The 27,273-nt window shown below is 45.4% G+C and overlaps 8 protein-coding genes across 8 annotated transcripts; 5 read left to right on the forward strand and 3 right to left on the reverse strand.

Annotated features, from left to right (window-relative positions):
* Positions 1-7,310: 7,310 nt before the first annotated feature.
* BT62DRAFT_934283 (uncharacterized protein) lies at positions 7,311-7,666 on the forward strand. The gene has a single exon (XM_043186698.1). The coding sequence runs from the start codon at positions 7,329-7,331 to the stop codon at positions 7,512-7,514; it is 186 nt and encodes a 61-aa protein (XP_043037613.1). The 5' UTR covers positions 7,311-7,328; the 3' UTR covers positions 7,515-7,666.
* A 1,323-nt stretch (positions 7,667-8,989) lies between these two features.
* BT62DRAFT_1008318 (uncharacterized protein) lies at positions 8,990-9,615 on the forward strand (the record flags this gene model as incomplete). Its single annotated transcript, XM_043177433.1, has 4 exons — positions 8,990-9,066; positions 9,116-9,266; positions 9,351-9,409; positions 9,462-9,615. 4 exons carry the CDS (start codon positions 8,990-8,992, stop codon positions 9,613-9,615), a joined length of 441 nt encoding a protein of 146 aa, XP_043037614.1.
* A 941-nt stretch (positions 9,616-10,556) lies between these two features.
* Positions 10,557-12,666, reverse strand: BT62DRAFT_900881 (kinase-like protein; the record flags this gene model as incomplete). The annotated part of the gene is made up of 2 exons (XM_043183438.1): positions 10,557-11,470; positions 11,520-12,666. 2 exons carry the CDS (start codon positions 12,664-12,666, stop codon positions 10,557-10,559), a joined length of 2,061 nt encoding a protein of 686 aa, XP_043037615.1.
* An 896-nt stretch (positions 12,667-13,562) lies between these two features.
* Positions 13,563-14,321, forward strand: BT62DRAFT_252171 (uncharacterized protein). Its single transcript, XM_043180245.1, has 3 exons — positions 13,563-13,636; positions 13,706-14,260; positions 14,311-14,321. The coding sequence occupies exon 2, from the start codon at positions 13,745-13,747 to the stop codon at positions 14,258-14,260; it is 516 nt and encodes a 171-aa protein (XP_043037616.1). The 5' UTR covers positions 13,563-13,636; positions 13,706-13,744; the 3' UTR covers positions 14,311-14,321.
* Positions 14,322-15,148: 827 nt separating this feature from the next.
* On the reverse strand, positions 15,149-16,579 carry BT62DRAFT_848357 (uncharacterized protein; the record flags this gene model as incomplete). Its single annotated transcript, XM_043182462.1, has 3 exons — positions 15,149-15,490; positions 15,545-15,702; positions 15,757-16,579. Coding segments are annotated over 3 exons (1,323 nt in total), but the record flags the coding sequence as incomplete, so codon positions are not given.
* Positions 16,580-19,154: 2,575 nt separating this feature from the next.
* On the forward strand, positions 19,155-20,782 carry BT62DRAFT_921395 (uncharacterized protein; the record flags this gene model as incomplete). The annotated part of the gene is made up of 12 exons (XM_043184299.1): positions 19,155-19,214; positions 19,316-19,385; positions 19,562-19,578; positions 19,640-19,650; positions 19,711-19,739; positions 19,792-19,880; positions 20,005-20,026; positions 20,058-20,181; positions 20,234-20,264; positions 20,471-20,546; positions 20,595-20,607; positions 20,770-20,782. 12 exons carry the CDS (start codon positions 19,155-19,157, stop codon positions 20,780-20,782), a joined length of 555 nt encoding a protein of 184 aa, XP_043037618.1.
* A 974-nt stretch (positions 20,783-21,756) lies between these two features.
* On the forward strand, positions 21,757-23,940 carry BT62DRAFT_995566 (uncharacterized protein). The gene is made up of 12 exons (XM_043190531.1): positions 21,757-22,025; positions 22,081-22,234; positions 22,290-22,354; positions 22,407-22,498; positions 22,552-22,654; positions 22,713-22,724; positions 22,774-22,870; positions 22,921-22,969; positions 23,021-23,030; positions 23,090-23,196; positions 23,247-23,410; positions 23,457-23,940. The coding sequence occupies exons 1-12, from the start codon at positions 21,918-21,920 to the stop codon at positions 23,780-23,782; spliced, it is 1,287 nt and encodes a 428-aa protein (XP_043037619.1). The 5' UTR covers positions 21,757-21,917; the 3' UTR covers positions 23,783-23,940.
* Positions 23,941-25,712: 1,772 nt separating this feature from the next.
* On the reverse strand, positions 25,713-27,008 carry BT62DRAFT_934292 (uncharacterized protein). Its single transcript, XM_043186699.1, has 2 exons — positions 26,672-27,008; positions 25,713-26,621 (listed from the first exon to the last, which is right to left on the reverse strand). The coding sequence occupies exons 1-2, from the start codon at positions 26,965-26,967 to the stop codon at positions 25,925-25,927; spliced, it is 993 nt and encodes a 330-aa protein (XP_043037620.1). The 5' UTR covers positions 26,968-27,008; the 3' UTR covers positions 25,713-25,924.
* Positions 27,009-27,273: the final 265 nt, after the last annotated feature.

The following is a 27,273-nucleotide window of genomic DNA, read 5'->3' on the forward strand; positions in this document are numbered from 1 at the left end:
TCTTGATACGGGTGCAAAGGCCACGGTAAAAGGCATGGTGGAGGGAGTTATCTCCATACCCAATTTGTGAAGTGTACTGGTTGAATTGGACCATATACTTCATGATCCGATCACCATCATGCATCCGAAGGTGTTCTAATGTATCTTCAGCATCTCCGATAGCATCAAAGGGGCCAAAGTTGCTACGAAGCTCATCTAAGAAGGCTGCATAGGAGAATTGCCAGGCTGGTGGATTCCGCAGATTGGGGTTAAGAATGTCTGGTTTGAACCAGTTGAGCACGGTGCTGGCCAGGAATGAAATGGTGTAGTTAACCTTGTTAGCATCTATTGCAAACGCGGTAGGTCTGTCATTGAAGTTCAACTGAAGGGAGACAATGAAAGCCTTTAGTTTGCGAGGGTCAGAGCCATCAAATGGTTCTGGTTCCTTGACCTTGGTATGGACAGTGGCTGGTTTAGGGTTGTTGAGGGAGGTGGAGACTCCTCGTAACAGATTCATGAATTCTAGGAACATGTCCTGCTGGTTTGGATTGTTACTTCCTGTGGGGCCATCGGCGCTGCCTGGGCCATTGGGACCACCTGGTCCTCCTGGTCCCCCTGGGAAAGGGTTTGGTGGATTGCCAGCTGGTTCCCATTAGGTGAGAGTATGAGTAGAGGTGTCTTCATCTCTGCCCTCTGAGTCTGGGCTGTCTGGATTCTCATGGTTGTTGCCCAGGGATAAGGGGTCTATTGGGGGGTCGGTTCGGGTGCCATACATCAGGCTGGCCCATCAGGCCCCATTGGTTGGGATGCTGGTGATGTCGAAAGGGTTAGGGGAATCGTCATAATTAGGTTGGCAGGCAGTGAAGCTAGAGTGATTGTAGGTTTCCCTATGGGAAGGTTGTCCCCCACTGGAGGCTGATCTGAATAGGCCTGGTTGTTCCTTTGAGGCAGATGCTGGAATGTCTTCCATGGAAAACATGTTTGAATGGGTGGGCTGCCTTTGTTCGGGATCAGTCTCTGTGGGTTCGGTAAATGTGGTGGACATGATAAAATTTTCGACTCAAGGGTTTGAGTTCGAATATACTGTTAGGAACATGCCAATCGAGTGGGCTTGAGTGCACGTGCAGAGTCCGGCGGAGTGCATGGGCATTGATGAAGCTATTGGCAATGTCACTCTTGAGTCAGAGCCCAAGGATCTGGATGGACAGAACGGAGTTCTGTCAGAGAAGTGAATAGGAGTATCCTTCAGAGTGGAATCCGACGAATGAAATAGGGAGGAGTGAGTACGAAGTGTAGATGGCTTATCCAAGTTGATATTCGAACTGAATAGTTACGGTGATATACATGGCTTTATATACTAATAGTAGCTAATTCCGAGTCGGGTTCCATTGGGTTCCAGTGTGAATATTTGCTACCGAGTTCGGGGTCTAGGTATTACAATGTGAAATACAGATGTGAAATGATAATGGTGAAATGAAATTAGTAGGTAATAGGAAGCGGCTGGAGTCCGGTGGGTAGCGTGATAGAATTCGTGGTTGGTTGAGGTGACACAGAGGCCGGCGGCATGCGTGTAACAGAGTTCACTTATATGTACCAATATTGATTCCCTGTGCTTCAAGGCTTTGTGACTAGCTCAAGAGTAGAATGAGATGGAATAAACTTTAGCTTGAAGCTGGGGTTTTACCAGTGAGAGCGAGCTCCTTAAATACTGTACAGGATTTGCTAATAATACTACATACTTATTGTGTATATCTCTGTTTTAGTGCTTATTGTCCTTGAGCATCACTACCATACATAAAAGGTTGATTATGCATTATCAGACAACATTGTTGCATCGAAAGATAATGATGGACTTGGCTAGTTGTGATGACTAAGCCTTATCTCACCATCTTAAGCACTTATTCTAGCACCCTGACTAAGCATAAATAGGGGTTAATCTGAAAGAAAAAAGAGAAAATCATAACAACTAGCCACTTTTCAATACAACAACAGGATTCATTCTACAACAGGCAAGACCTCCTTTTTTGTTAACTACAGACAACATCCTCTAGTTGCTCAAAGTGAATGAGTACATACAACAACACCAGCATCAATGGATTTTGCCACTATAATGGCAAAGATTCATGATGAAACAAAGATAGCCTTTGAAAAGGCTGTCTCTACAATAAAAAAGCAGTACAACAAACATTGAAGGCCAGCCTATAAATATTCAATCAATGATAAAGTTTGATTGGATATAATGAACCTCTATCTCTCTCACCTCAAACAGAAACTTACAGACAAATAAACAGGGTCTTTCACTATTCTTGCCAAAATCAGTGCTGCCATGTACAAACTGTGATTACTAAGCACATAAAAAGTTTATAATATTTTCAGTGAGGTATTATTAACACCATATATTGTCTCTACATTCTCAAACTAAGAACACCCACCACCACTGCCACCAGAACTGATCGATGATGAAGAACACTATAAAATCAATCAAATATTATATCACAAACTATGCAAAGTAAAGGCATGCAGTGGAGAAATGACAACAACAGTCAACTATCTGGTCAGTTGGAAGAGATATGGCTCAGAATCAAATTAATGAGTCAACAAAAAATACATGGATGCAGAGGAAGCAATCCATGATTATGAACAGCAACAAAATTGACAAGATATAGTCAATGTCTTCATGAATCTTACAATATATAATGACAGCAGAGGACATATTGGCCAAAACTGGTCAACACCTTTATAAATACCACAGAGAAGAAGAGTAGGTTGAGACTGAAATGAGATATTGTGGCCTTCCCTGGCCCACTGGACTTATACCTAACAAAGCCATCAGGATGATGGTCTTAAAGAGGGGGTAATATTATGATTTTTCCTATTTTCTTTTCTTTTCATCTGATTTATTCAGGAATTGACCCCCTATTTCTGCTTAGTCAGAGTGCTTAAACTGATGCTTAGGATTGTGGGAAGGCTTAGTCAGCAGCACCACCCCAATTCTACTGCACTGCTGTGAAGCTTCACAGCAGCATAATGACAGAGTTTCTCTTTCATCATTGCATAGCAGTAACAGCAGTAACAGTATGACAGCAAATAATATTCTTTTGTAGATAGCTTAGCAACACTGGACAATATGCTCTACAGCTTCAGGACAAACAATTAGGTAGTTATATATTTAGCACAAACAATGATTAGTATATAAATAGAATAGCTCTCACTATAGTAACTCCAGCTTCAAGCTAAAGTTTATTTTTTCACTATCTTATCTTGAGTGACTTGCAATGCCTTGACAACACAGCACCATCAACACATCAAGTAGACTCTGACATTCTAACCTAAAGTGTGAGGTTGTGTCAGTTTATCATGTGTTATTGGTCACATGGAATTTGGGCTTAACACTTTGCAGTAGGTGGATTAGACTGAGTTTTTGGCATTGATGGAATCTTGTGTAGCTCAATGTCTTTCTCTTCTTCAAGATCATCAGTGGCAATATGAGTTGTGTCAAAATAGATATTTCACTTGATGGACACCATCTTACTCTCTGTCCAGTAGACACAGGATCCATTGCTTGTTTCATCAAATCCAATCCATCAACTTTCATGTATGCAGCTACCTAGCTTTATAGCCTTAGTCTCAAAGTGTATCTAGCATTTCTCTTCTCATTTCCACAACCCTTTTAGATCTGACTTTTTTTCTGTGACAATCTCATAAGGAGTCATCTCATCCAGAGCCTTTGTCAATGTTCTATTGAGAACCCAGACAGCATAACAAACAGCCTCAGCCTATAGGAAGTGAGGTAAGCCACTTGAATGCAGCATAACTCTGACTTTTTCAATAACTGTGTGATTATACCTTTTAGCCACCCCATTGTGCTGTGACATATCATGCACAGTCATCTTTCTTGCTGTGCCAGCAGTTTTCAGATGCAAGACAAATACTTTGTTGAAGTATTCATCTCTATAGTCTGAATAGAGGATTTTTACAGGATGGTCATGCTAAGTGCAGATGCAAGCTTCATAGGCCTTGTACACCATGAAAGCTTCACTCTTCTGGCATAAGAATTCAAGGTAAGCCCAATGAGTGTTGTCATCAATGAAGGAGATGAAGTAACAGTGTTTATGCAGAGATTCTACAGATGCAGGTCCCTATAAATCAGAGTGAATTTCACCTCCAATATCAGTTGCATATTCTCCTCCTTGAGCCTTAGACACTGGCTTTTATGTAGCTTTAGCATAGATACATGATTTACAGAACTGTGGTTCTCCAGATGACTTATTGAGCTTTACTCTAGTCATGAAGCCTTTTTTGACCAGACAACAAGCAACTTCAGGTGAAATGTGGTCCATGCAGCAGTGCAATTAGTCTAGAGTAAGCACCTCCTTGGCTGTTTCAGCTAAATCTCTCTTATGATGAATCTGATATAGACCACCATCATCTTTTGGGACAACCCCAACTACCTTTCTATTTGGTGCATGGATAGTGTATTTTCTGCCACCAAAAGTCAACTCAAAACCAAGATCATCAAGTTGGCCAACTGAAATGAGTGTATAACCAACTTCAGGAGAGTACATGACCTTGGTGAGTTGCAGATTGCTCACATTTTCACTATTTGGCACATCAATGCTCATCATGCCCTTTTCAGCTGCAGAAAAATTTTGAGTGTTTGCAGCATGGAATGCCTTAGGCAGGACAGACTGGAACAAGTTGAAATCATTGTGGTAAGAGGAAATATGGCATGTACAGCCAGAGTCATAGAGTTCAGTATGAATTTGAACATTGGATGAGTTTACAGTGTTGGTAATAGCTGTGACTGACTCTTCAGAAGCAGATACATCCTCCAAAGTTAGCATGCCAGATGTGACATCTGATTGCCTGTCAACAAAAGAGTTTATATCACTTCAGTCAACATCTGAGGACAATATGCTGCTCAGCTCATCTCATGACTCATCATCAATCTCCAAAAAAAGGTTAATACCATTGTCTTCATCCTCTGAGTCTTCTGATAAGCTCTTAACTTCAGACTCATCTGACTCAGAAACTGCAGCCAGCAACAGCATATCATCAGCATTATCAACTCTAAATGCACTGCCAGCTTCTCAGTCTGAATCTAATGATTTCTCAGCCACATTGGCTATTTCACCCTTTGATCTAAAAGCCTTACTGTCAGTGTCTGATGACTTCTTCTCAGGGCATTTGTTTTTGAAGTGTCCTTCCTTCCCATATCCCCAGCACAATTTCTTGCTGAGTTTCTTGCCCTTCTTATTGCTACCTGAGCTTGATGAAACAGACATGGCTTTATCTTGCTCCAAGTCTTTTCCCTTTCTAGACTGCTGACTATGCTTGGCTTGCTTGCATTCCAGTTGATCATATTCCTTAGAAATAGTATGGATCAGATTCTCAGGATTGACTTCCTTATTGGAACTAAAAAGATTTGCTGCTGTAAGGAGAGTTGATGCATGCTTGACAAGATAGGGAGGGATAGAGATGAGAATCATTAAGCAATAATCCTTCTTCTTAATAATGACACTAATGGAAGCTAATGACTCCTATTTTATTGACAGACTGTTAAGAAACTTGTGAATATTACCTTTGGCTGGACAATGTGACTTTATAAACTGCTGCCAAAGGTTAGTTTGTGCATAGCCACTCTTATTGGTAAACTCTTTTTCAATCTTTGATCAGGCTACAGCAACTATGAGAAGATGCTGAATCTTTATAGTGACTGAGTCAGAGATCTTCAAAAGCAGGAGATTCTTGGCTACAGCCTCATCTTTCTCTTATTCATCTAGCTCAGCCATGAGAGCTGTTATGGGTGCAGTGAGAGAGGGTTTGGGCTTTGATCCATCAAAGTGATCTCATTTCCCTTTGGCTTGAACACCAGTGGAAAAGCAGAGGTAGAAGATGGACCAGTTATCACCAGATGTGTTCAGTATAGGGATATTCAATGGTAGGCCTGTAGTCAAGGCAGCAATAGCAGAAGTCATTTGAGTATGAAGGATAGAATAGAGTAATTCTTGAGACTGTATAACCTTTAAAAAAGTGACATGCATTTGTAGCATCTAATAGAGTACACTGTTAGCTATAATGTAGACCTCATACAGTGTAGTAATAAGCAGAAATATGGTGTTGTATTCACTGTATCTAATAGAGTATACTATTAGCTATAATGTAGACTACAGGATACCAATCAGTAATATAAACAAAGTAATATAAGTAGATACTCACCCTCACATGGTGTAGCAATAAGCAGAAATGCAGTGAGAGTGTTTGACGGACTGTATCTAATATATATAGTCTATCCCAATATAAAGAGGTATTGAGCTTGGCTGGTGGGATATGACAGAGCTCCTGCTTGCTAATTCAACACTACATGACTGGACTTCATATGGTTTCTTCCTTAGGTCTGCAAGCTATAATGATCAACTGTTTTCAGATCATCAAGATTGCAGATGTGATACAATAGCTTCATGATCTTCAGCCATCAGTGGTTTATGCAGATATTAAAGGGGTATGAATTTTCTTTCTCATGGTCTCTGTAAGAACTCATCCTTCCAGGCTAATGTTTTGATCAGCAACTTCAGACACTGCTATCTTGCTGATTTTGGACTTTTCTTCATTGTTGAGAGCTACAATCCTTAAAGTTCCTCCTTGCTTCAGCAAGAAACAATGTATTGGCTGGCCCCTGAGTACCTATCCACTTTCTCAACCACTAATGCCTACCTTCCTGCTTGAAATATATATGCTTTTGGCTGTACAATAGTCAAGATAAGCATCTAAGATCTATTTATTATCTCACACATCTAATATTTATCTGAGATCTACATGGGAAAACCCCATATTCCTACCTCAAAAATCAGTCTAACACCATATTTGAACTGGTAGTAAACTGGAAGATGCCTCATCCTGCATGTGATATATTTCCATCTGATGAACTGTAGAAATTAGTGCTTGGGTGTCTTTCATATGAATCATTGAGGTGTCTAAAGGCCATCTCTCTCTTCCAGAATTTGAAAGCAATGCTGCAACAGTAATACAGTTAGTGTTGTTTCAATTCACATATGTGCTAGCTTACATCTGTTTATAGCATCCTTTCCAAGAACCAACCTTCAGTGGATGATGGCAAACCAGAGATAGGAAGTATTTGATTAATGAGCCTCCTGTGACAATACTTACACAATGTCCACACATATAGGCTCGCATAGATGATATCTAGCATTTTTGGCACATAGGGGGCTTTCTTAACCCGCTTTGGACTTAGCACCGTGATGATCACGGGGTCGTGAATGTGATCTCAGACAATGGCGGCGAACTCCGAAGCTTTTTTCTTTCTTACTAACCTGCTCAGTTCGTATCTCATGACGACCGAGGCGAGTTCTAGGTGTGTTTATAATCCTACTCTTCCCGTACTCAGTTCGGTGGTTCCACTTTCCCCTTGCCGCTGGCTCTTCGACCTTTTCCACGAATTCTCCCGATATACTACGTGGCGAGGGTCTTTCCGCCGACTGGCCAAGGTCTTCCTGAGAGTTGCTGTCTTTCCATAAACAAATGAATCAACGTCCGAAGAAACGCAACACGTTCGAGACCAAGTCCGACAACGGGTAGTAGACTGACGTCGATCTCACCGATTTGTTAGCGAGTGCTTGCTCCTAGTGACGTTATAACTATCTCGTATACAACTTCATGATAATCCGAGATTGATCTATTTATTGTCCTTCCTAACCGTGGTTCGGCCTGTGGCCTGCCTCGAACTCTGATGACGACAAGGACCCTGAAGTGGACTTGTTTAAATCGCCTGTAAAGCTCCACCAGAACTATTGCGTTTTCATCGCATTACTGCATCTGCTCTCTCACGACCTTTATACGACTGAGTTATGTATAATACCACCATCTCAACCAGCACCACTTCGAACTTTTTATACTGGCTCCAACGGTAGTGCGTGGACGTGATATCGAGGTCATCTCCTTTGAAGGATGTCCATCTGAACTTCGACGAAGCCGCAGGTTCATCCAGTTCCATTTCTCCTTGCCAAGGTTTTACATGCCAGCGGTGCAGAAGGGGTAATTGAATCGATGTTGAAGCGATTCTTCCATGGGGGTAGCAAACAAGTGGAATATCTGAGTGCTGATGATCTGGAGCTGTACTTGAGTACTGAGAGGATGTCTCTTATGACTGTCTGACAGTATACGGAACAAGACAAGAGCATCTGGCATAGTCATGTTGTACGATATTAAATAATTTGCAGCCTCGAATTTCTCCAAATTGTTTTCATCTAACGGTCATGTTGATTGGCACAATGACAAATGATCAGCGCTAGCACCAAAGAAGCGGGCTCGGCCAGGCTCCACCAAAGTGTTACTTACATGACGCTTGAATTTTCAACTGGCAATGAAGCCTGCTTGCAAATACCTTCCAGAAGAAAGGCCTGCGCCGGTTTGAACAATTTATGCCCAAGCTCGTAGCATCAACAACATCACGATTGGATACTTGCACTTTTGGCCAAAATTTCTGCGCGATCTGATTGCAAATGGGTGCGTTATTACTCTAGACTCTGAATTTCGATGAGTCTTCCACTATTTCCGTGCTACGCAGGTTCCTTTGCGGCCATCAGTGTGTATATGGGAGGCCGAAAGATTATGCTAAAGACGAATTCCATCGGTTCCTTCGGTTTCAAACGCAGAGGCAAAGGATTTCATTAGTATTGCGACAAAGATTGGACGATCTGGACCACTCATCAGCTTATTCTGACTGAAACGGTATACACGTATCATCTATGTCAGTTTCGCACTTCGCTAAATATTTCATTTTCAGTGGACAGTCTACTTGGAATACTTTCTCAGCGACCCCAGGAAATACGTTAACATTCAGGCTATAGGCGAGCTTTTGAAGAAACTGAATACGTTGCTGATCTTAACCTCAGGTAAGAAGAATACAATACGAATAATGACTTCTGTGCATCTGATCCAGAGCCTCTATGTGCAGAAGAGGATTACGTTCCGGAGAATGACTACATCAATCATGGGCGGTCTTGAAGAGGTGACGTCAACCCTAGCGACTCGGATACACAGGTTGCAGTTCAGTATACGCCCGGTACGGTAGCTGCTATGCCATTGATATATCTTATTTACGTTCATATTATTGTAGACGTCCCTCCTCTAGTAACGGAGGTCGTAATGCTCGTAGACAGACAGTCATGTCCGAGCCGGAATCGGAAACTGAAGAATCTTGCCCTCCAAACACTCCGCAGGACGTTGCAGCGGCCCGAGGTCAATTCAGAAAAGAGCGGAGGTCGAATGTGAGATACATTTCTTAGCATCGTCAGGTGGTGAGGATGGTCATATTTGGGCTGGAATATTAACGACGGACGGAATAACGCTAGACGCCGGAATCATTACAAGTTCAGCACAATTTGGCCGCACATAACGATTCAGGCCTAGTGTAGTGTCTGTGATAACGTCGGCTGCTCGGGCTCACAAGCGCTCCACTGTAGATCCTGGTCGAAAATCCCAACGAAGGGTGATTCCGACTCTGAGGCTGAAGAAACCTCTACCTCTCCGCAGGACGTACCAATGCCGACTCATAGTTTGCCTTCACCGCTGTCTAATGATGACATCATCACTATGCCGAGTACAACGGCATCTTGATTTTGGGCTTATTGAACTTCATTCATTCTCTGCAAGTTGCACACACCTTCACAATGATAAAATATGTTATTGAGGTGAGTTATACCTGTTTTTAATTATGTACACTAGTGCTATCGGATATGGCTTCCCTTCATGGACCAAAAGCCCAGGCTCAAGCCCAAGCCGATCTAAATCGATCCCTGTTTTCAAGCTTAGGCCGGGCTTGGTATTTCTTGAGTCCTGAGCGCGTGCCCACAAAAGCTGAGCCCGTTGAGCCCAAGCCCGGCCCGCACATCACTAACTTGAATGAAAGTGATGAGTATACAGAGTCCGAGAAAGTATGTGTGGGGGTTGGTTCTCGCCACTGCGAATCACTCGCTAACTCTCATGTCGCAGGACAATTTCCGAACATATGGACCAGTCCGTGTCTCCTCGTCCTGCTAACTAGCCAAATTTTGCAGCTGCTCAGGTGCCCACAAGGACACGTCGATCGAAGACGCGGTCGGGATCGACTTATCAGTAGGAGAACGCATTTGTGCGAAGAGACATGCCCCAGAGGCCCATATGATGTACAAGTCAATAATTCACGAATTTGACTGCCACTTATATCTGAAAGTACCCACGTACTCTTCGAATTGACAATCGACACAAATAAATAATTCATTCAGGTCATCAAGCGCGATACAAGCACAAGGCATGAGCACTGCGGACTAGTACATCCCCTACAAAATACAATAATGGTGAATAGTGGGGTCGTGAGGGAGAAGAAGTGTGAGGAACGTATTAAAATATGCGTGAGGTATCCAAATTGCACAAGGAACAAGGAAAGTTGCAAGCATGAAAAAGATACATACTTGAAAGATATAGTCATTTGTTCAACTGGGCCCTGAGGCCCGACAGATAGTTATCCCCTGTGCGATCATCGGTGACGATCCACAGTTGAATATGAGAAACACCTCGTCTCAGTGTCTTGGTCCCATACTTTTGCTCCGAACACCGTTCGGTGTCGAACTTGCAATAACTAATGGAGGTGTTGCATACAAGCCCGGTGAAGACTTGAATGCGATATGAATGGCGTCAGACCATTTGGACGAGGGTGGCAAGCTTTCTGCTCTTTTACTAGTATTGGAGATGGGGAAACCGTTTATCGCGGGGGATGAGCGTAGCTCCACGGTATCCCACTCGTCAGCAGCATCAAGCTCACTGGTGGGTGATAATAAGGGAGCGCGTGCATTGTCAGTATAGAGCTTGCGACCGCGAGACCGATGTCTGTCCAGTTCGCTGATAGGCAACATGGATGGCACATTATAGTCAGAAGGAGTTGTCGGTGGGACGCTAGGGCTATTGGATCGGGAAACGGATGTCACATACGGGGACCTCTTTTGTAGGCCACGCCCGCGTTCAAGAGAATGGGGTGCCGAAGACCGTGGGCGGGAGGCTCTCCAGAACGGGGATTGCAGACTTATGGTGGAGACATTGACGGCAGGGACTGCATGCCGCGAGATACTTCGTTCTATGCTTCCTATATCCGTGAGCACTGGTGCACGAGATAACGAGCGCCGAGCACGAGACGTAGACCGCCTAGAAGCAGTGCCCATCGATGGCCGCATCGGTCCGTCCTCCTGCTCCCAATCTGGAACATTCGCGCTTGGGAGTCCTGAACGTGACTGAGGAGTAGTCGGAGAAGAACGGTGAGCTGAAACGTCATCATCAATCTCAGGAGGTGCAATATCGTCACCTTCGCTTCCTCCTCCTACGCCCCACGCGACCTCATCGACCATGGCAATTGTCCATCGTGACGAGACGTTTCGGTCCAGACATCCCCGAAGTACTCGTTCCGTACTACGACCAACATCAGATGGAAAGTCGATGTCACCTGTAAAGAACAATCAGCTAAGCGAACATGTGGAATGCTTAAGACTCACTATGCCGGATCTTAATTTGTAATCGTGGTTCAAAAGAGTCCACAAAGGGAAGTCTCCCTGTCAACAGCGCGAAGAGTATGATGCCAAGGGCCCATATGTCCTGAGAGGGATGGGCGAGGCAAGGTAGAGTTGATAGTAGTTCGGGAGCTGCGTACGGTAGCGAGCCTGGGTGGAACAAATGGGCCTTCTCAGCGAAGTGGGCCGAAGAGTTAGTTGAATTACGGTGTCTTGGCAGCTGATGTGCGAGCAGTGCCGCTTTCAGATGTCGCTTGGGTGCAGTTGACAAGGATACTGCCCGGTGGATGCCCGTGGTGGGAACCTCGTGTTCATCATCCGTCTCGACAGCATTTTCGCCCTCTCCTATCCTCTCTGCCAGGCCAAAATCTCCAATGCGGCACGTACCCATGTCGTCAACCAAAACATTTTCGAGCTTCATGTCCCGATGAACGTACTTGGCAACCTCATGCAAATATCTGAGTCCTCTGACCACTTGTCGAAACATCATACCTGCTACATCCTGCGGTAGAGTCCCCTCTCGCCTCAGTATATCGAAAAGAGAACCGGCGGGGCAGTAAAGCATGAAGAAGTAATCAGCAGTGGGTTGATGCACCGTGGAGAAAAGAGGCAAGATGTGCTCATGGCTAAGCGACGTCCACACTTCTGCTTCATGCTTAAGACGCTTCCACCCTAGTGGCGCTTTGCCTTGGATCAGCAGATCTGAATGACGAACTATCTTGACAGCGACATCGCCACCTGACGGGGAATAGGCTCTGCGTATCGTGGAGAATCCGCCACATCCGATAATCTTGCCCAACGTGTAGCCAGATACGACTTCGTCACCACCGACAGAGGGCGTAGGACCGAAGGCGGAGAGAAACATGGACGCGGGAGACGGAATGACCTCGCTGAGACATGATGCCGCCTGAGTGTGCTGGGTTCGTGTTGAGTAGATCACCTCTTCACTCTCAGCGCCTTCCGACAACAGCTCAGCCGATATCCTTTGTTCTGCAGACAGCGTTGCATCTGAGTCGTCTGTTACAATCCCGGGCCGTTGCCGACGATCTTCAAGATCCGATTCCTGCGTTTGTACACTTGAAAAGAATGTGTCAAGTAGTGAATATGAGGTTGGAAAGGCTGCAGTTGACATTCAAAGAGGGAAAATACAAGAATGCAGAAGAGGAGATGATGGTAGTAAAAGCGAAAGAATCACCTGGACCGGGGACCCCCTCTTGGCGACTCTTAAGGGACGTCACGAGCCACAGGTCATGCGGTGCCGCGGCCCCCCGTAATCATAAATACTGTTGAATCCAGATCTCTTCCGTGATCTAGACGTGTCGAATGAAATAGAAAAAAATAAAAACCCAAGTGTTGAACTTTTGGTCACCGATTTGTGCTATTACTTCAAGGCACCCTTACGTCCATCACCAGAGAAGCTCACAAAACCTTCCAAAAATACACCCGCGGAACTTGTTGCAAGACCAGTTAGTTACACGATACTTAGCCTCAAACAACCTCTACATGATACACCGCCCTTTCATGGTAGGGTACAGTTCATTTGACATCAGCAGTATTAATATTAATATTAATATATTTACTCTTTCGTCTGACAACGTACGTAGCCCCCCTCCGATGTTGGAGTCGTTTCCAAATTTCAGTAAAAAAAAGTCCGATGTTTACTCACTGTTCAACGAGTGAACGGGAACATTTAAAAGATGGCAGATGGAAGATGGAAGATGGAAGATGGAAGATCCAGGATATGTATCTCCGCGAGCGTTAGCCCCTAGATTTCAAGATGATTGTATTCCGTCGGGAAATTAGGTAAAAATGGAATCTTGTTTCTCGTTTATCTCGGGTGCTCCCCCTCTATGTTGGTCTACTTCTCTTTCTTGCTGCTGGTGTTGTGGACATAAATGATATCTATACGGCCTAGTGACCCTTTTCGAGCACTTCCGCTCCGGGGCCGATTATCGGCTAGGCACTTTTCCATTGACGTCGGACTCCTTGCTGCGGGCGGGCAGAATTGCTACCGCCCAACACTTTCTTTTTATGCTGCTCTTCCCGTTGAGCCACGACGTCTTCGTAGTGCGAGGATAGCAAGCGCCCAACCGCAATAAAGGGTAAGGCTTCTATTCTGTCCCCAAGCGCTCTCGCCTTTTCTGAGGGCATCTCTGACGTTTGCAATCTAGAATTCACCGACGACGACTAAAACTCATTCCGGTACCACCATGGTCTCCTGCAGCCTACCTTCAACGTTCTCTCCCTTTCTACGATTTCTCACCTCCATCTCTCTATCTATCACCACCATCTGCTTGGCGTTCTCCATGCTCAATGAATACGGTGCCCAGTCCGACTACACGACCTTTGTTGCCGTTGCCGCGACATACGCCTACCATGCTACCATTGTCATCATCGAAGTCAGGAATTCACGCAAATCTACCTTCCCCACCTACTCGCGCATGGCAGCTATTATCATTGGCTTTGTGCTTGCCACACTCTGGGTTGTCCCTCTGGGATTGACGGCCATGCATACCATCGCGGAAGAACTGACAGGGACGGTGGACTCATCTATGGAGTTTTGGAAAGGCGTGGCGGAGGCGGTGGCCTGTTTTTGCGAAATGGTCGCATTGTTTGCTGTCGCTGGTCGGGCGACGCGGGAGAGACTGGATATATCCACCCAAAAGAAATGGGAGTATGTTGATATCGAGACTAGGGCAGATAGGCTCTCCTTCTCTTACAATTAGGTGCGTACCCCAAGCGACCTCATACAAAATTTTGCTCATTTTTGTGATAGAAGTTTTGGCTCTTCGAAGGGACTATTGTTTTATTCGCACGTATCCAGCCACTGTACAATATCCGGACTTCGTCAAGCTATCATTAACCGCTCTGTACTTCTGCCGCGTGAAGATCCTGGTTCGTCGTACTGGTATGGTGTGATACTGTACAAAAACTTTTGTTTGTACCCTACTTCCGGTCATCTTCTGCACAGCGGTGAATACGTTTCTACGGTGAAGTCTCCGCAGCCATTTTCCCATTCGTGAATCACTGGTGGATCGACGTATACTCTGGGCCCGTATTGATATCGATATGTTATACGTGACTTCACCCACACGATTCGCTTGGACTAGTGCCAATAGATACTTGGTAGATGCTAGACAGCGACATGCACGTACGAAGAACAAGATGGTAAGATTATGCATTATCTTCTGAAGGTACCTGGACATGGGCTAGAGATAATAAATTGAAGGACACAACGAGTTGCGTGTGTTAAGTGTCTGTTCGAAATGGAGCTCATTACCTACGTTTAGATGTTTTTTGTACACACTATATCACTCCTTTATTTCAAACATATTCACCGCCACAGGTCCAACGGATTGATACACATCGGCACGACCACAAGACAAAGCTTTCATCTAAGGCATTGAGACCAATCGGTTTTCCGGCTTCATATTTCTTCGCTTGCCCATGAATTTCGCATTCCTGCTCGACGGTAACAGTGCGGTCTTCATCACTGACTGGTCGCACGGTGCATGATCCACGTCAGGCCACTGCACATCCCGCAAAATTTCCTCCCACACATCAAGGAGAGCTTGATGGGTCTGCATCTCCTCAGGAAACGGCGTCCGCTTATACTCGGCGTAGGAAATCCACTTCCATGCAAGGTCCATGGCGCGTTCAAACCACCCATTGAGGGGATGGCACTTGGAGAACGCAAAGTCTCGCCCCAGGACCTCGACACCACTGGAAGCGAAAAGGCGTCGCTTCCCAAAGCCTCCTTGAGCCTCGCCATCGTGCGTCTGAACCGAATCGTATATCTCGTACAATATACCAGGCAGCCTGTCGACTTTGTTGTGGCACACGTAGCGGAGACTATGATACATGACAACATGTATGAAAGACTCCAAGTCGTCTTGCAATTCATTTCTCTTGCCGGGGCAATTCAAGAGTCTTGTGGATATGAAGCGCCAGGTACCCTGAAGGCTGTGTCATTGATGAAGGTACAGATGGGGGGATATTCAAATGCTCACTGTCCGCACTAGTTGACGTTGATCCGTTTGACATTCGTCCATGTGGACGGCGAGGTCCCAGTCGTTCAGCATCCCGTCGCCATTGGGGAGTATCAGGATGTTACCACCACTAATGTCGCGATGTAGTAGTCGGCATTTTTCAAAGGCATCGCGGTGAGCTCATTTACAACGTCAGGACGTAGGTTTAATCAGCGCACAGAAGAAATACTCACCAAGGAATGCGTTAAGCGTCACCTGCAAGAGGTGTTTCCCAGACTGAAACGTCGACAAGTTCTTTCCAATCTCTTTCGTGAGGTTCCTTTGCCGTCGTCGGATGCACACTGAGGTCCTGCCACAGTTCCAAGGAGCTTCCACGTAAACGTGGTTCGTGGTAACATGGCCTGGGACATCTCCGCCGCATGTCAGTGTTGGAACGTAGCGGACTCGTTGGTCGTTCAGGGTTCTTAGAAATTCAGACTCTTTGCCGTGCAGAGTTTCATCGCGCCAGCTGTCCTTGAGGAATTCTACTTGGTGTGTCGCCAAATTGAATGCAGGATAGCCAGACGTGCACCGGCCAACGATTGTAGTGGCCTTAGCGATCGGTGGGCCGATAATAACATCGCAACCGGGACCTAGCGTATCGGAGACATGCACTTTGAAGAGACGGCGAGGAACGAGCGGGTTGACATAGTCTCTCAGAGCATCACGAGCCAAACTCTCCTCTTTCGCAGAAGCCGGGGTTACCGTGTCGTCGTATCCCATTCCCGCAGGGGAGAGGTTGGCGAAACGCGACAGGAACGCGATCAAGAGGTGCGGTTGTCGACGATAGGGAAAAGATCGTGAAATGAGAACCGAGCTGCGATCCCAGCGGAGGAACCGAGCGTAAGTTTTGCCTATGAGTACAGAATAGAGATGTGATCGGTGTTGACTGGCGTATAGGTCTTTAGCATATTCAATCATCCGGCCGCGAATGGAGGTAGCGGCACGGTTGTCGACGATCCATGGGTATTGTCGGCGGATGCTAGGGTTGCTGCAGATGGGTGGATCGTTGAACGGCTCCTTGTCTGAGACATAAAAGTCCCAGTTCAAGTACCGGGATTTGGACTGATCAATTAGGTCGGTGGGTACGACAAGAAGGGGAGAGAGCAGACCAAGCTGTCAAGGTGTAAGCGATTGTCGACGTTCAGGCATATGGCTCACAAATATACTCTGCAGTTCCTGAGTATTTGCAAACTCTTGAGGCAAAGAATCAAACATCCCCGAGATTTCTGGGCTCAGCGATCCTGTATCGGAAGGTAAGGTCGAGATTAATTCTTCGGGTGGCATTGGTCCTATCCAGTGGTTCTCCGTCAATTGGTCCATATCTTTGAGCCCCTGTTCGATGCACCCGAACAAATTCTTGCCTGCGCGATCGCGGGAGGACGAGGGCGGGTTTGATATACGATTTACAGTTGGCATTTGTGGAAACGTGGGCGGGGAATAGGTTAGTATCGGATGAATGGATATTGAGAAGATGAAAGTCAAGTGAAAGGACAGTGAAACCCCCAATGAATTATATTAGCAATTCATGAACAAGACATTAGCTGCGGCTTGGCTGTCCCTATTTGTCAAAAGGACGATCACGAGGAATCTTTAGGGCCAGTAATCTGGCGTACAGAAGGTCTAGAACTCACTGTGCATATGTTGGTCTGAACTTAGTGTGACAGAACCGTGGTTTTATTCTATGAAGTGAATGTTGAGTGAGAGAAACACCCTGTCACTTAGAAAATGGTACAAGTAATTGAAAAGAGAACTTTGTGTCTCAAAAGGGATGTACATATGGTACAAAATGTCTATGATCAAATATCACTCCAAGTCCTTTAGCAGTACCTTCCATTTAGGAAGCTTGAAATAGAATGGCAAATTGTTCCAGATCTTCTTATAATTCCTTTTCTCAGAGAACCTCCAATCATCCAAACATAGCCCACAAACCCTCTCTCCATATTCAGAAATAGACAAGGTGTATCTCCTGGAGACTGTGCAATAGTATGTACCATGCTCAGATGTCTTTCCTCACATAGACAAGTATTGTAGCACATATCTACTGTGAGCCTTTGAAACAGCCAAGACCATGCAATATTGTATGTGGCCCAGGTTATTCTTTCAATGATGACACTAGGGGCAGAGGCAAACTAAACTATTCTTGCACAGATATTCTATTCTGTTCATACCAGGAGCATAGCATGGTGGATACAAGGAACTTGGATGGGCATGGTTCTGTTCTTTTACAGGTGGAGATGCTGAGATCTGATCACAAGATGTGTTTCTCTATCAACCTAGAAGTGGGCTCATTATGCCCTAGGAGTATAAAAGATGTATCGTATGTCCTTCTCTTTCTTGCTAGATTTCAGCTGTTTGTTTTGATTCAGGCATATGTTGTTTGCAGGATCTACTGACCCTGATTTAGAGCTATAGGCAAAATACCATTTACAAGGCAATGTCATTCCAGACAAAGGCGACCGACTTTCTGAAACCCGTTGCATCTCTAATGAATCCAAGTTTTCTGCGGCACTGACACCTATATGAACGATGTTCTCTTTCATCCTTACCCCCACACTGGATACTACGCACTCCTGTTCTGAGAAAGATGTTACCATTGTCGAGGCACTATGACGCAGGAGCAATATTCTCAAGGAGGCCAGGTTTGAACCCTGATAGTGCCTATGACAGCCCAAGACCCTTTTTTGGAATACCAATTTCCATTTTGCGACTGCTGGATATCTGGCAACTACCATTGTTTACTTTTCCGCCTGCCGCCTCGTTGCTGATGAGAAATAGGGGAGAATGTTTAGCATTTACTTTTTGAGACCTTCTCGATGGGAGTCTAGGATTCAATGGACGAGCTCTCTTCCCATCTTGCTGCTATCTGGTGAGAATCAAGGCAAGGTCACCCGGTTTGGGCTTGGGGTAAAGCTCGACAGGGTGGGAGGGTGGGATGGTGCAGGCAAAGCAAAAAGCAGTGGGAAGGATAGTGGGCACATCGTTTTCTCATGCCATCACGATGGTTCGAAGGCTATGGGAATCAGAATTTGGAATTCTGAGGTGCTTGTGCTTTTGCAGTTCACTAAAGTTAGACGGGTATATCATGGTGAGATGTTTTATCACGTCGGAGCGTAGCTGCTGAGCCAGGTATTTGGTTGACATGCGTAACAGAGATTCAAGGACGTCGTAAGACGTCGATTTTCCTGCGAGAAAGTAGCCGCCAAAAGATCGTCATGTCCATTTTCCGAATTGGCAGAGAAAGAAAAAAAAGCCGACGAGCGAGTGTATAAAGCATGGAGGAAGTTTATCAAGTCTTAGGTAGAATCCACCACCTCAATGGAGGTAAATCCTCTTTCTTCCTCATCTGAGACAGCAACCTAGACATGTCGCAAAAGAATTCCGTGTTGAATGACAGTACACCCAAATGTACGCGAAATTCCATTCCCTGATTGCTGATGAGAACGATATTGCCATCTTCGAACCAGAAAATCGGGTCTTTTGAGTGTGCAGAAGTAGAAGAAGCATTTCAGGAGGTTTTTTGACGTTTTGCGGGGCGCGAGCCAGAATCAGACGTCACAGAAAAGGAGAAAGGGAGTTTTGACCGGCTCCAATGGGTCAGGTGGCAGAACGCGTCGCGCATACGGAGGAGAATGCCACTATCTTCCCGGGGGTTTGTACCGGCCGGGCAGCGCTTGTTCATCGCTCATCAACAGCAGGTCTTCCGAGAGAACATATTAGTAACAATTCCTTCAATTTACTCGTGTAATTTAGTCTATTCAGGAACAAAGAATGCTTTCACGACCTGATACGACGAATGCTGTCGAGGAGTCACAGCGGAAAGGTGAGAATTTGAGTGAAACCAGAATGTGCACAATAAGGTGATGTTTTGGGAGGTCGATCTTGGCAGAGATTTTACATAAAATTTGCGTGCTCCTGAAATGTATCTCTGGTGGGCGGCGCCGGCATGGGATTGAGATCCTCCAAAAAGTGAAGTTTGTTGACGCTAAAACATTATAGTTGTGCTCAAAATTCAGGTTTGTCAAAAATGTTCATCTTTCTGGTGTGATTATGCTTCACGTGCATCTTCTCCTTTAGGTCGACAAGTCGTAAGTTACTAACCAGAAGCGTAGGTTTTACATCGGATGAAATTTTCTCCTCGTTAACAGTCTCCGCGTTGAGATATCCCTGTATGGATGTACTTCCAACACTATATCTTCATCATTCATTCATTCTATTTGACGGCATAGCCTTCCTTGCAATCATAGCCCGCTACCAACCAAAACTTCACACTTCACCAGCTCGCAGAACTGTGTACATTCTGGACATTGGTCCTGTGGTACCCCATCCATCATCACGTTATCCATCGATAGCGCCCAAATAGTTGACACTGTCACGGTCTTTGAATACCAGCGTCGTTGTTTGAAGGAGCTAGTGCATGAGTAAGAAAGGCATCGTTACAGCTAAAGAAGCGAGTAAAGCTTTGTGAGCACATTTACTCTGAATGTTTGAGCAGCGCCTCCCACTTGGGAAGATCAAAGTACGAAGGTAACCGACTACGTGGAAGACAGAACGTCGGAGTTCAAAAATTCTTTCCTCCGCGACGTCCTCCAGCGACCCCTGCGTCACTTCAATGCACTGTCATTCGCGGGATAATTCGGGTTCAGTGATAGTGATGAGCAATTATCGTAGAAGGACTAGCGGGCATCGGTATATAGCTTTGGTATGTTTGGTCTGTATTTATTTTCTTTGGTAACAATATTGGAAGGACTGATCCTTGTTTGCCTTGGTGTCCTTCGCTGTGGGTTATCTACTCGAATAGAATCACACAAAAGCCAGGATTAGGAGTCTAGCTAACTAAAATACATTAGCAGGGGCTACTTCGGCATAATATTTTGCTCAAGATTTACAATGTGCACTCTTAGGCAGAATCGTGCACAACGTATGCAGGAGCAGGAGTACGAATCACCCAGCAATTTAGAGCTCACCGAGCTAGGGTTATATGGTATGCTTTCTGTGTTCGATATCTACTCTTCCTCTACATTCCCGCTAGGTGATCGTGAATCGTAAGCAGAACCATGAATCGACGTGTCTCTTCCATCGGTATATATCCCTTCTATTCTGCTACTAGGATGATACGTATCAACCAAAAAAAATGGAGAACTGGGCCATTGCCTGCGTATTCCTCTATCATAATCTTAGTTATACTAATTCTCTATCATTTTCAGCGGGAATTATTGATACTTATGAACATCTTTGTAGGTCCGACTTATTAAAATCCTCTACGTCATACCCCTCGATTATACAGCGTCAAAACAGCGGCCAAGCTTGATGCTGATTCAGTCTGTTCAGATCTGAAATGCGGTCCCTCTTCATTGAGTAAGCGTCCTCACCTGGACTTCACTCTCGTTGTCGGGGGAAGTGAGTTTAGTTTACCGTCGTTGACCGGTCGCCGGATCTCTTCCACCCTTAGCAACACACGCTCTGTGTTCGAACCCACAGTCCATCACGCAAGCAATCGAAGTGGCATTCGTTGCTTCCTCTCTCTTTTTTTGGAACGGACTACAACTGTCAAACTGGAGGCGCAGTATTCTTCCTGTGGCGTTGTCTGGCCTATTTCTGACTGCGGATTTGCGAAGCATCTGACGAAAGATAAAGTGATAACTTAACTGCGGCTGACTCCGTAAAAGCGTAATTCAAAATCAACACCTGCTTGGAGATATGTGCACCTTTCTCGCGAAAGATAATACAAGTCTTGATGAGCACTCTCGATAGTTGTATCCCACGCGATCTCAGTTGAAATCGGGGGCCAAAAAAAGCGACGGGACCTATGATCCTATCATATCTCCGTGGTCGGGGCTTCTGAATATCACACGTTCTCATTTTTTTTACATAGAATTTTCCTTAAACGTTGGTCGTCTGCCAGTCGGAATTGAATTGGAACAGGCTTCAAAACCTAAAAGACACCGACTAAGATTTCCCTAGCCGGTACAACTGCTGTAGGAATTGCAACGTCACGAGTCAGACAACAATTACCACATATATCTATGTGCCCGCATGCTCTCGAGATCATCCCTAGCTAATGGCTATTTGGTGACCGGGCACACTTCCCCGCTACGCACAATCAACTCACGCGAAACTTAGACTCGGTGAAAGTGGGGTATTGTCTAATTCGGCAATCACAACGACAATATAAAAGAGCTGTACACCATCTTCTTTTCTATCATCTGTCCCACGTCTTTCTTCTCGGTTAAGGCTGTCTTTGATTCCTCATTAATTCATCCTCCACTCATTTTCCTGCCTCCAACTCTATAGACTTCTCTTTTTGCTCACTTTTCTTTCCCTTTCCCTACGCACACCGTCCTCTTTCTTTGCGATGCCGAATCCTTCTGAGATGAGCAACAGCGATACAGGGACGGAGAATGCTCCAAGACCTAGTGTGAGCGTGTTCGCTCGTTATATTCATGGTTGGTCCTGGCAAGCGGCGAGTGTCTTTCTTTGACGCGTCTTTCGCGGTACCAGCTAATCAGTGTTTCTAGTTCCCCATTGGCATGGGCACAGGCGCGGTCTACGTCACTCTTGCCGGTCTGGAAGATCGTTTCAATGACTTGACAGCGATCGAGACGGGATTCTACTTCATAAACATGGCTCTTTTTGTAACCAATGTGGTCACTCTTCTACTGCAAACTATCCGTGCGTCATGGTGTTGTTTGTCTTATAGTCTGGTTGCTTATAACATTCAAATCAGTGTACCCTTGTCAAGCTTGGCGACTAGTCCGGGACCCTGTCAAAGGCGTTTTTGTTCCATTAATTGTTTGGCGAATTTCTTCCCAGTCTCGTCCGATATTTCTGATGTTCGTATCAGGTACTCTCCTTCGCCACTATTATCATCGGAACGGTCAACTACGCCTATCCATCGGGGCATGTGAGTGCTGGGTTTATATATGCCCTATTCTGGTGGGTGGCCTTCCATAGCGCACTTGCTATACTTCTTACTCAAATTTCCGCAGGGTTTATGTTCTCTTTGCTCTTCTGACTTGTTTTCCGATGATCATGATATGGTTCAATAAACCACACGACCTGATGCATTTCACTCCTGCGTACGCTTTCCTAGTAAGTCCTGACTCCTGTTAAAATATAAGCACTTCGCTGCTTCTGATACGGGGTCTAGATCTTTCCCATGGTATGCTGTTTTATGCATAAATATCTTCCACTATCTGATATCAGATCAGATGCTGGTCGGCGTTGTCTCGTTCAATGTTTTGAGAGTAATGGATGCATCCGACCCAAGAGGGCTAGGTGTGCTTCTTGTCGGTTATTTCTTCCAAGGTTTGTTTGTCCCGTGTCTTTCCTATATCGTTATAAATCAGTATCCATAGGGCTGGGATCTTTCATGACCTTCTTCTACCTCTGCATCTACGTTATTCGGTGTGTTATTATTGTATACTTCCTTGCAATCCTAATTCAGACTCTGTTCAGCGTTATGGCTGTACGTGTCCTCGTTCATGTTGTTGTCTTAATATCAGTTCATCGGAAACTGTGTCATAGACAGGTTTCCTGGAAGGACATCAAGCAAATGGAGCCTTTGTCGCTTGCGGTCCACCTGGATTTACGGCTCTCGCCTTGATAAACTTGGCAGACCACGCAAGGAAGATGTGAGTTGCACCTATGTCTCTTCAGCTTACTTTTCACATGGTCTATGAAGACTTCCTTCGCGTGGTTATGTCACCGAGAATGCTGGTGAAATCTGGTATGCTGGCAGTGTCCTTGCCGGTCTTTTGCTCTACGGTCTCGCCGTCTTTTTCTTCATCTTCGGCGTCCTCCCGTACTGGTTCAAGCTTCACAAGAATCTCAATGAAATTCTAGGCTGTGAGTCGTACTCTTTCCTTTGGCGACCCTGATTAACGCATGCTAGGTTGGGCTCTGACATTCCCTAATGTTGGATGGATCTCGATCACGCGCCTCATGGGGGATATCTTCGGCATCGAGTTTCTCTACATCGTCCACTTGTGTCTGACCCTTGCCATGGTGTTGACCTGGTTTACTTTATTCTCGCTCACTATCGTTGCATTTTATCGGGGTCTTATCTTCAAATCGAAGGAGGAGGACGTTCTCAAAGATGTTCTTCCCGGTCACAATGAGCGTGAAGAGACGGACATTCCTATTGTGGCTGATGAGGAACGGGTTACCGGCGCCATGCCTATGATGTCGGAATCCTGGACCAGACCTGAGCAACGGTGAAGGTTCTCAATTTGAAACCTTTTTCGCACAGCAATGCGGCTATAATATTGGACTGCATTGAAATACCTACACGACGGTCTTAGCATGCCAGCCGTCGCGACATATAGACAAATATATCTTGCGTAGAAACATAGAATATTCTTCACTGTATATATACCTACCATTTATCACTTCTGGAAGTTGAATGTCGTAGCGCTAAGCTTCATGAGTTGTCCGGGGTAACTTGTGATCAAAATAACATCATGTTGGCGTAGAGACCAACTCAAATCCAAGCTTGCTGGGGGACGGGCAGACCAGTCGCTCAAACGAAGAATAATATCTGATACAATGATTCTCTACTCAACTGGCCAACTTGCTATCCACCTACGTAGCCGCCGCACTAGGAGCTCATGATTACAATACAAACGCACAGAACAACCGATAGACACTCACACTTTGTCGGAGGCCTCTTCTGGCGAAGGGGAATCTGCCGGTCTAGTGAGCGGCTCTGTGGCTTGACAAGTAATGATTTAGTACAATTACTATCTGAACTCGAAACACGTCGGTAAGCCGCAGAGGATCGTCTTCTCTTAGAGCGAAGGGCTTAGCCTATACAACTATGCTTAGAGTTTGAGGGTACTGACAAAGACAGTATGCATACGCTGGGCATCAAGGTCAGAGTGCGCTGACACTCTGCTCCGCTTCATAGGATGTCCTTCAGTGAATTGTCAACTTATTTCGATGATACTGGATTTTTCGTTGTCAGAGTGTATCTCAATAGCACCTGACGATTGCTCCGTCGCAATTCTTGACAATGAAGATTGGCAGTGAGGTGGCTCGATACCTATAAACAGGTATCAGCAGGAGACGGCAATATGAGTTTTGAAAATCGTACTTGAACTGCTACCGTCCCGGAATTGATGGTTCAGTCGATAAAGAGCCCAGGAGAGTCATGTCTACCGGGAGGGAGCGCCCGTCTGAATAAGCAAACCTCACTATGACCCGAATTGTTATCGCGCTGATGAACTTCACGACAATCATCGAAATTTGTGTCGTCCTGATCAGATTGGATTCTAATCGCACGTTTTTAACGGGAGAAAAATGTAACTCATCATAGCTGCCGGTCCCAAAGTCATTTGATCCGTCGCTGGTAGTGGTGGCCTGGTTCCCATATTCGAAAAAATATACGTCAAGGGCATCAAAAATTTCATATATTTCTGCAAATGTGATAAACTAGGCATTCTATATGACAGCATTTGGGCGAGCCAATTTAGATAATGTGTAAGCGTGTCATTGACAAGCCCCCCTTGGTACTTCTTGCACCTTGAAGCCGCCTCCTTGAGATCCCGCGTACCACAAGAAGCGTTCGGGATCGTTCTCGACATCTTGCAGGGGTATAGCCACTGGCGTTTTTTGGGCTTCATCGCGGTCCATAGTTGACTTACTAGACGTAAAAAAAGGCGGTCGTGAACATGGCGTCTTGACTCTCCGTCGGGGATAAACAAACCGATACTCGCTTGACCCGAATAACGCGCCCTGTAGTCCTACACAAGGTGTTCGAAATAAATGTAATGCAGAAATAGTAGAAGGATGCCTACCTACAACAAGAGGACGTTCTTTGACACCAATCGTGAATGCGACGATCTTCGAAACATATCAAAAACGCAGTGCTCAAAGTTGCTGGGGATAATATATTAACACATAGCAGAGAATATCTGGGGCTAGATTAATAGTAGATACCATGAATATTCAGCACTACCTTATTTAATGACTCGGAGTGTTTTACCTTTGTCTAAGCCGGCTTCTGCTGAGGGCCAGGACACTTTGTACGCGGTGATGGAAGGAGTTCGAAAATCGGACCGGACCTCCAATTGCACTTGTGCCGCTTCCATCAGGACCTCACTGAAAGATTCAGACTTCGCGCTGGTGCTTCGCTTCTCAAAATTTATCTCTGCTAGTATGATATCTAGCACATCTGTGTCTTGGTAACTCAGGGCCCAGGTCCATCCAACTCTTACAGCCACGAGTAGCACGACACATCATGAATAGGACCTCAGAGCGCTCTGTCGTTACAGGAGTCGGACAAAATCTAGCATAACACTCGAGTGATGAGTTGATCCATCTCTTTCCGAGAGTTACACACCTTTCCAAAACCAATCCCTTTTAGTACTTCATATCATCTAAATCGTCCCAAGAGGGAAGCGTAAAATACGAAGGCAAGGAGTCCCAGATATCTTGATAGTCCTTACGCATTTTCTTTGGCGTGTACCACTGTTGCAAACAGTGCTCGCAAAACTTCCCCTCCTCATCCTCCTCATCCGACTCGGAGTCACTGCTCTCCTCGTCCGGCGTTTCAGGCAGTATTTTGTTCAGAAAAAAAGACGGCGGGGCTCCTTGGAATTGGTTGGTGTCCCGTAACACACTCAAACGCCTTGCACGACATTTACGATCGCCCTTGCACCCATGACGAGTTTCAGATAGCCAACACCACATAGCTTTGTAGACAGCCTGGGCTATTTTCTCCCGGCCCACTAGGATCTCGGCGAGGTCTTTTGATTTGAGTTTAGGTTGAAGCCTAATGAGCTGGGCCGGCGAGATGGTAGAGGCCCAGTAGAAAGCCGTTGGGAGGATCATGGGTACGTCGCACTCGCGTGCCATTGTGATAGCGCGCAGGCTGTGGGTATCATCACTTGGGATTCTAAGATCCTTGTACTTTTCTAGGACCATCATCTCTGAGGGGTATATCATGATGAGATGCTCTATCAACTCGTGACGGAGCTGTTTTGCATGGTACTTGGTGGACATGCGTAGCATGGATTCGAGGGTGTCATAGTGGGTCGGTTTTCCAGGATAAAAGTAACTGGAAACATGATTATCACGTCCAAATAAGATAGAACTAAAAATACTGACGTGCGCGTGTATAAAGCATGGAGAAAATGTCTCAAGTCCTGGGTTGAATCCTTTAAGGTCCGAGTCGTGTATTTTTCTTTTTCATCCGAGTGATCCACTGCACCAAACATATCCCGAAAGCCCACTACGTTCATTGACAACACGCTTAGATGCACACGAAATCCCACTCCCTGAGCACTGATGAGGACGATATTACCATCGTCCAACCATAACGCCCCATCTTTTTCAGGGAAATCCTTTTTGGAGATTTTCGGTCGTTTGGCCGGACGCGGGGATGAATCGTCCGAATCCGACATTAAGCTCGATGATGATGGATGAAAAAAAGAACCAAGACGTGTTGTGACGGGAATGCCGTGACATCAAATTTCTCACAGGCAGCGCTTTCTTGAGAATTTCCACGCTAGCTATCTGCTTGTTAAGTGCAATTACTGGCCTAATTGAGTATTATCTTCAATAGCACAGATGGTACCTTTTACGGATTTTCCTCACATGTAGAAGTTCGCTATCTTTCAGCGGACGACTTCATCGTCCTGTACTTGTGCTTCGTCACCTATGAGTTAAAGAAGGAATAGAGATTCTGACACTTGAAGAGGTGTTTGTGG

This window comes from Guyanagaster necrorhizus (assembly GCF_019112545.1).
Source record: "Guyanagaster necrorhizus MCA 3950 unplaced genomic scaffold BT62scaffold_19, whole genome shotgun sequence".
Lineage (NCBI taxonomy): Eukaryota > Fungi > Basidiomycota > Agaricomycetes > Agaricales > Physalacriaceae > Guyanagaster > Guyanagaster necrorhizus.